At 44.3% G+C, this 8,357-nt stretch overlaps 2 protein-coding genes across 15 annotated transcripts in view; one reads left to right on the forward strand and one right to left on the reverse strand.

Annotated features, from left to right (window-relative positions):
• The window catches only part of LOC308147501 (NACHT, LRR and PYD domains-containing protein 3-like), an 835,749-nt gene that overhangs the window by 798,832 nt on the left and 28,560 nt on the right, over positions 1-8,357 (reverse strand). For 12 of the 14 annotated variants that reach the window (XM_080519688.1, XM_080519687.1, XM_080519682.1 and 9 more), the window contains 2 exons: positions 6,184-6,366; positions 4,627-4,809 (listed from right to left, as the gene is read on the reverse strand). In XM_080519688.1, coding sequence (XP_080375814.1) covers positions 4,627-4,809; positions 6,184-6,366 — 366 coding nt within the window. The remainder of the gene's footprint in view (positions 1-4,626; positions 4,810-6,183; positions 6,367-8,357) is intronic. The other 2 variants (XM_080519690.1, XM_080519686.1) reach the window with 2 other exon arrangements.
• The window catches only part of LOC308147500 (uncharacterized protein), a 1,504,609-nt gene that overhangs the window by 511,600 nt on the left and 984,652 nt on the right, over positions 1-8,357 (forward strand).

Raw genomic sequence — 8,357 nt, forward strand, 5'->3', positions numbered from 1 at the left:
TAGCTTCTAAATAGTTTCCACAATGTGAGCAAGTCACAGTCAACCGTGGTCCTGAAGGTCTTCAGTGGAGGATTTTACACTCGTCCCTCATCACTACAGAACAAGTAGCCTGATGTCTGCTTTTCCTGTCAAATCGCGTCCCTGCATCACATGACTTCTCAGCAAATTAGGTCTTTCCTGTTCTATTCAGCTTTGTAGGTCAATTAATATGCAAGATGTACTCAATAATCTTCCTCATCTGATTGTATCGAACGTGTATTATTTTTAACCCAGCAACCAATGACAGATCGAGCGCAAGTTCACATTGGAAATGTATTTGTCAGCCAGCTCCCGCTCCCCACCCCTCCCCCTGCTCCAGAGAGTCAGATACTCAGTGAGAGTCAGTCTGTTTACAGTAGCTGCAGCCGAGAACTTCGCCCAGTTTGTAGCATTGGTAGTTTCCTGCTGTAAAATGCTGCACAAAGCCTTTGTTGGTCTGAGTTCACTCATCATTTCTGTGTCGGTCTTCTTCTACTCACAATTTACATTTTTTCTGTAAACAGGCACCTTGAAAAAGTTCCCCAAAGCAGATCTTCAATCGTATCATGGATCTTGATGTTAAATCAGCCTCCATCACTCCAGAGTAGCAGATAATAACAGAGTCATCACCTCCTGCCCATGAGCCAATCAGACAAGTTCATTTCAATGACCACACCCAGACCAGCACTAGAAACTCTGCTGGCCCTAAAGCGTTCTGTCAATAACACATCAGAATCTGATTGGCTGATGATACTGTCACTCAACATTTTAACCCAATAGCAGGTCCAGCTTCCATCAGAGGTTAGCAATGAAGCTACTGCTAGCCCCAGCAGAGGAAAGGAGCTGTGATGTGTTCAGAGGACATAGGAGATTTGAGCTCCACACAATAGAATCAGTCGTCTTCTGGATAAAGTTGCTAAAGTCACTAATTGATTCCAGACACAGATTTCAGAATCACTTTTTAAATGTAGAAAAAAGAAAAATGATTTTTGACAGGGCGAGCACACCACTGAAAGCACACCACTGTGTCTAAATATACTTCAGTAAAACTTGGTCCCTATGTATGATATATATATATATATATATATATATATATATATATATATATATATATATATATTTGGGACATGATCATACAAGTTTCAGGGTTATTCAGACACCGGGACAAACAATCTTTAACGACAGCTGCACCGGGAGGGAAGCGTCGCTGGCAGCAGTTAGCAACAAGTTGCTAGTGCCTTTTCATTTGATTACGGTAACAAGTCTTACCTTCTCTGTTGATATCCACGGAAAAATAGCTGCAGGTAAGAAGGAGCAGCAAGGATCTTCAAAGACAGAGCCGACACCATGATTGGTTCTGATGATGTCACGCCGTGCAGCTCCATGATTGGTCGTTGAAGACACTGTCTCCTGATTGGTTGAACGAAAGATGATCCGGGACTGCAATTTGCTCGCGGGGACATTTGATTGGAAGTTGAAAGATAGAGCAAGAATCGTGATTGGTTTTGATAAGATGATGCTCCAAATGTAATTGGCCTCGGCGGGACTTTTTTCTACCAAATGTCGCGTAGCGGAACCTTTCGTAATGTCTGGACTATCAGCTGCTACTTTTTTCACACTCTTTAAACTCAGCGGTTTAAACAATGATGCTAATTTATGGATTTTTAAAGGTAAACGAGCTTCATGTCAAAGATAATGGATGATGCGTTTAGGTGCATCACGTAACTCTGAACTCTGTGGCTGCGCTCCAGGCTGACCAATCCTCTCCTCACAATCACAACCAGCAAATACTTTATGACCTGAGATGAAACCCTCAGTGTTTGTGTATTTTTGCAGTAATTCACTTGCCCTCCCTCCCTCCCTCTCTTTCCCTCCAGTCCAGTCCGTCACCCACCATGGAAGCAGTGTTTAAAACTTGTTTATTTTTAAAAAAGAAGAAGAAAAAACCTGCAATCCCACAGTGAAATTCATGCCCTGTTACAACGTGGACACATGTACTGATACACAAGTGTTTGTACTGTATATGTACAAAAATATATATTCTTTTTAAATCTGGTGGGTGCAGCTTATGTTCATTTATTAAAAACAGTGTACACTGTACTGTCTGTGGTCCATATTGACGTGATCATCGACAACATCAACATCTTTCACAATTACACACTTAAATCACGCAGTACGTTATATTACTGTATATTACTGTACAGGCAGAACATTTCCTAAAAACTCAAATCAATTAGTTTTCAGCAAACTGCACCATGATCCTGTCCTGTCAATTCCTCCATGACCCAGGTTCCTCCATGTCAGTTTTCAAATGGACTCACTGCAGCTTTTTTCACAATCACACTGAAATCACACTGAATTGAAGTATTGCTGTCACGGCAGATTTTTAAAAACTCCCTAAAAAATCTACTTGTTTTCAGAAAACTGCACCACATTCTGGTTCTACATGACCCCAGGTTCCTCTGGGTCAGTTTTCAAATGGACTCACGGCAGCTTTTTTCACAATTACGTGCTTAAATTACACCCAATACATGTAATGATGTACAGCCTGATTAAAAAAAGAAAAAAAAGTCTGTACGCCACTGAATATGATGTTTTGGTCCATATTGAGACAGAGACTGACGGCAGGTCACCAAGAGGAGGACCAACACTTCAAGCTGCTCCAGGCTCAGAGGCTCAGCGTGTTTTGTTGAGCTGCTGCTGCCCCCTGTTGACCTCTGTGTGACGGTGCAGATCACTCAGTGTGACCAACACACAGCGAGGATTCATTTCACTTTCAAGACACAATGAGACGTGACTGGAACACCAACGGTCTCTGTCCATGCTCTGTCCACTCTCTGTGCTGTGGACACGTCCTCAGGTGATGGAGGTGAAGGTGGAGAACAGCTTGATGGAGTGTTGACCAGCTCCTGCTCCACTTTACACAAGCTGGAAAAGTCCCACACACACCAGGTCCCTCTTTGAAGGTTCCAGAGTCTCATTGTCCTCTGAAGGACACTTGTTAAGGTCCAACATGAAGGAACGGGATTCAAACCTCAACAAAGAATTTAGACAAACAACAAAACATCTCTACAGCTTCCAATGAACCAACACATGAAGAGGAGGAGGAGGAGGAGGAGGAGGAGGAGGAGGAGGAGCAGGAGGAAGAGCAGGAGGAGGAGGAGGAGGAGGGGGAGGAGGAAGACAAGAGGAGGAGGAGGAAGAGGAGGAGGAGGAGGAAGACAAGAGGAGGAAGAGGAGGAGGAGGAGGAACAGGAGGAGGAGGAAGAGGGGTAAGAGGAGGAGGAGGAGGAGGAGGAAGAGAAGAGGAGGAAGAGAAGAGGAGGATGACGAGGAGGAGGAGGAAGAGGAGGAGGAGGAAGAGCAGGAAGAGGAAGAAGAGGAGGAAGAGGAAGAGGAGGAGGAAGAAGAGGAGGAGGAGGAGGAGGAGGAGCAGCAGGAGGAGGAGGAGGACGAGGAGGACGAGGAGGATGAGGAGGAGAGGAGCAGGAGGAGGAGGAGCAGCAGGAGGAGGAGGAGGACGAGGAGGACGAGGAGGATGAGGAGGAGAGGAGCAGGAGGAGAAGGAGGAAGAGGAAGAGGAGGAGAAGCAGGAGGAGGAGGATGAGCAGGAGGAGGAGGAAGAGCAGGAGGAGCAGGAGGAACCCTGGTTCGATGCTGGACTCTCTCAGCTCTTCACACTGCACCACTGACACTCATCAGATCTTCTGGTGGTTCCTCTGTCGCTCACTGCTGGATGAAGCTCTGCTGTCCTCAGTGGACCTTCAGGACACACAGTGTCCTCTCTGCTGTCCTCAGTGGACCTTCAGGACACACAGCGTCCTCTCTGCTCTCAGTCCCTCCACCTGCAGAGAGAAGAGAGGACAGAGGACATGAGGACAGTCTCTGAGGAGCAGCAGGACTTCAGTCCTGTCCACAGCAGCAGCTCAGAGCTCATGAAGGACCACCACTGTCAGACCAACACAACCAGCCTGTGGCTCCTCTGATTGGCTGACTGTGTCCTCTGCTGTCCAATCCTGAAGCTGCTCAGCGTTGTCCTCTCACAGCCTCACTGAGACGTCCAACACTGGATCTTTGTTCTCACACTAACTGTGTTTAGTAGAAACCTGCTGGAAGCAGCAGGGACTCACTCCAACATCTACTGACCAGAGAGTCTGTAGGCTGCAGTCTGGACTCTTCTGAAGACCAACCAGCTGCTCCACATCTGGATCCTGAAGGTTGTTGTAACGCAGGTCGAGCTCCTTCAGGTGGGAGGGGTTGGACTTCAGAGCTGAGGCCAGACAAGAACAGCTGATCTTTGACAACCTGCATCTCATCAACCTGAATAAAGAGAGAAAGCATGAGACTGAATGAGGAGAACCAATCAGATGTGTTGATGGAGAAATGAGCAGCTCCTCATTACTGAGTCCTGATCAATGAGCTGTTCTGTTGTTGTGGATCTTCATCATCACCCTCATCATCCTCATGTCAGCACAACCTTCACACTCCTCCTCATGTCCACACACATCAGTAAGAAGCTGCTGAGCTCAGTCCATCTCTCACTGCAGGACCAGAGTCTCACATCACTAACATTCCTCCTTCTACAACAGTAACAGACAGTCAACTGACCTCAGAGTCTCCAGACTACAGAGTGGACTCTCCAGAAAACCACACAGCTGCTCAACTCCTGAACCCTGCAGCTGGTTCTCACTCAGGTCCAGATGTTTCAGATGTTTCAGGAGGGAGGGGTTGGACTTCAGAGCTGAGGCCACAGAAGAACAGCTGATCTCTGACAACCTGCAGTAACTCAACCTGAATAAAGAGAGAAAGAAGTGAGATTAGAGGACAAAGTGTGATGTTGAAGTCATTGAGAGTGAAGAAGTTTTTCATTATTTAGGTGTTTGTTGGGTTGTTTAGTTTGATATAATTTCATTCTAAAATAGTTGTTTAACTCCACAGTTCAGTTACAAAAAGCCTTTAATTTGTAGTGTGTGATTTACTGTAAATAAATATTTGTTTGCTTTTTAAAGGTCTTTAAGTAACTGTGTGAATATTTCTCATGGTCTTATAATAAGAAGGGTCATTCGAGTGTCGCCCCCTACTGGTAAACCTTGGTGGTAACTAGCTGCTCACCAACCCGACCCCCCCAGCCTTTAAGTCACAGCTCCTCTAATTCAATTCAGACAATAATACTTTAGAGAGCTGGGCTGCTACATGAGCTGAAATGAGCAGCTGATCATATTCAGAAGAGACTGATCACACTGATCCTTGTTGTTCATTTCTTCTTCTGAAGAAGGTTGGAGCCCCGAGGAAGTGAAAGAAGAAGGAGCTTATTATTGTCACTGATGTGATCTTTGTTCTTCTGGAGAGCTGAATTGATGTGACAGCAAACAGAAGCAGTGTCCAGTGGAGGACAAGTCAACAGCCAAGCTTACTGGACATCAAGACAACAAGTCCAGTTTAACTGCACCTACAGTTTATTTGAAGGTGTGAACATTTATTTTGAAGGGGTGTTTGCTTTTGTCTCTTCCTGGTGAGCCGTCAGCAGAATGTGTTGCTGGGCTGTTTTCCTCTGTGTTTCTGTACACACCCCCGGGGCTCGCCAACCACCATCTTCTCTGTGCACAGAACGGAAAATCCCCCCCCGGCGCTCACAACGCAGACGCTGGGGGGAGGGGGGGTCTGTGTGGACTATGGTATTGAATCCTGGCGGCGCCACTGATTGGAGGAGCCTCAAAGCTGCACAGAGGCAGCTGCATATTAAATCCTGCAGCCGAGACAAACGCCAGCTCAACCTGTCTGCCTCTTTGTTTCCTGCTACAGGATTTAATGTCACCCTCCATGACACACACTGGGTCAGGGGGGCAACAATGGCAGAGTGAGTGAGAGTTTGGAGCTCCAGCTGGGAGATCAGTGACTCTTCATCCAGGAGAGATCAGCCTGCTTTGAAAGCTGAAGGTGAACATGGAGCCTGTCAGAGCTGGACAGTGAATTGTCCAGTGCAGCACCTTGTTCTTCTACCAAGCTTTGAAATGTGGAGCTCCACACGGCTCTGCCACAGTCACAGGACTAAAGTCTCAGTTTCTCATGGAGATCCTCAGTGTGGATCATCTCATATCAGCCTGATGTCTGACCTTTAGTGGAACACAACTTTCACTGCACACAAACTCAAACATGGAGTCTTACTCTAGAGTCTCCAGACTACAGAGTGGACTCTCCAGAAAACCACACAGCTGCTCAACTCCTGAATCCTGCAGCTGGTTCTCACTCAGGTCCAGATGTTTCAGATGTTTTAGGAGGGAGGGGTTGGACTTCAGAGCTGAGGCCACAGAAGAACAGCTGCTCTCTGACAACCTGCAGTTCATCAACCTGAATAAAGAGAGAAAGAAGTGAGATTAGAGGACAAAGTGTGATGTTGAAGTCATTGAGAGTGAAGAAGGTTCAGACTGGAAGAGTTTAGAAATGTAAAGTCCAAACAGCTGAAGGACCAGGAGGAGAAGAGTCTCATCAACATGCTGATCACTAACATGCTGCAAAGCTCAGTCCACCTCTGTCCTCCAACATCTGGATCCTCCTCAACTCCTCTCAGTGGTTGGACTTAACAGATTCTCCCTCCAGACAGTGAACTGACCTCAGAGTCTCCAGGTTACAGTTTGGACTCTCCAGTCCAGCACACAGAAACTTCACTGATGACTCCTTCAGGAGGTTGAAACTCAAGTCCAGATGTTTGAGATGGGAGGAGTCAGGCTTCAGAGCCGAGGAGATCACTTCACAGTCAGAGAGTTCACATGAGTTCACATTACCCCTATCCTTGCATCTTTGCACTGGCTCCCTGTTAATTTTAGAATTGATTTTAAAAGTTTGTTGTTTGTTTTTAAAGCTTTGAATGGACTGGCCCCTCAGTACATTACAGAGCTCATCAAAATTTATCAACCCCCCCGCGCTCTGAGGTCTGAGGGCCAGCTCCAGCTCGTGGGTCCTAAGACCAAGTGTAGAACCATAGGGGACAGAGCGTTCTCCGTTGTCGGCCCTAAGCTGTGGAACGTTCTGCCCCTCCACGTCCCAACAGCCCCCACTTTGGACTGTTTTAAATCACGTTTAAAAACCCACTTTTGTTCTCAGGCTTTTAACGCCACGTGAGTCGTGTGGTCCCCTGTGTCTTTTACTTATTGTTTTATTTATTGTTCTCATTTATTTTATTGCTTTTATAAGCGTCTTTATTTTTCTATTTATTCTTTTGAATTGTTTTATTCTTATTTGTAGTTTCTTAATGTGTTTGTAGTTTTTCATCTGTTTTTATTTTTTGGTTTTATACTTATTTAGTGTTGGACTGTTTAGTTTTATGTGCAGTATGTGAAGCACTTTGTAATCGCTTCGTTTTTAAAATGTGCTATATAAATAAAGTGGATTGGATTGGATTGGATTGGAAGAAAGACTGTAATGAGACACAGAGAGGACAGACCAAGTCACTCTAACGGTGCGTTCAGGTGACACAAAAGAATTGGAACCAAGAAATGTCAACAATAAATGATATCATTGCAACAATAGCAACTGCAGAGGTGTAATTTTTTTTTTCTTCTTTTTCAATCAATCAATAAAATACTTTATTTGTCCCCGACGGGATAATTAAAAGGTCAAATAGTGCAAATCTATAAATCTATAAATCTATAAATAGATCAACAACAGACTACAACTCCATCACCGGTAAATAAATATCAGTAATAGTAAAAATGTGATAATAAAAGTGAGTCGGATATAAACAGAACAGAGAATGAAGGTCAAAGGTTAAATATCAGCAGGAGGCCAGGCAGTGATCAGAACTGAGTTTTTAGAAAAACCTCTTGTCCTTTTTATTTTGAGACGGGGGGCATGTTGTCGGCTGCTGTAGCTAAAAAGTTACTCATAATCTAACTTAGTTATTCTTAAAAACAAGTCATCAGTAAATGTAATTAAATTACATTTTCAAAGAGTAACTAGTAATCAGTAATTGGATTACTTTTTCAAGGTAACTGTGGTAACACTGATGAGTAAAGATCAAAGAAGTCATTAATTATTAATTATAAAATAGAATCTGATGCATCAGATCAGGAAATGATGGCAACTTACATCAATCTCATCAAGATATGCTAAACGTTTCATTTAGAATTTTAATTAATAGTTAAATTAGTAATAATTAACAGAATTCATTGAAAAAGGTGAAGAATTTCAGAGTTCCTGACATCAAAGAGATTGACATTTCATTCACCCTTGTAACATTAATAAGACAGCAAGTCGTGACAAGTAGCTTCAGTAGGATTCCAAACATTGTCTTCATTTAAAAAGAAAAAAGAAAAACACAGATTGTGTGTGAGGCTCAGAGA

Source organism: Blennius ocellaris (genome assembly GCF_963422515.1).
Source record: "Blennius ocellaris genome assembly, chromosome: 24".
In the NCBI taxonomy this organism is placed as follows: Eukaryota; Metazoa; Chordata; class Actinopteri; order Blenniiformes; family Blenniidae; genus Blennius; species Blennius ocellaris.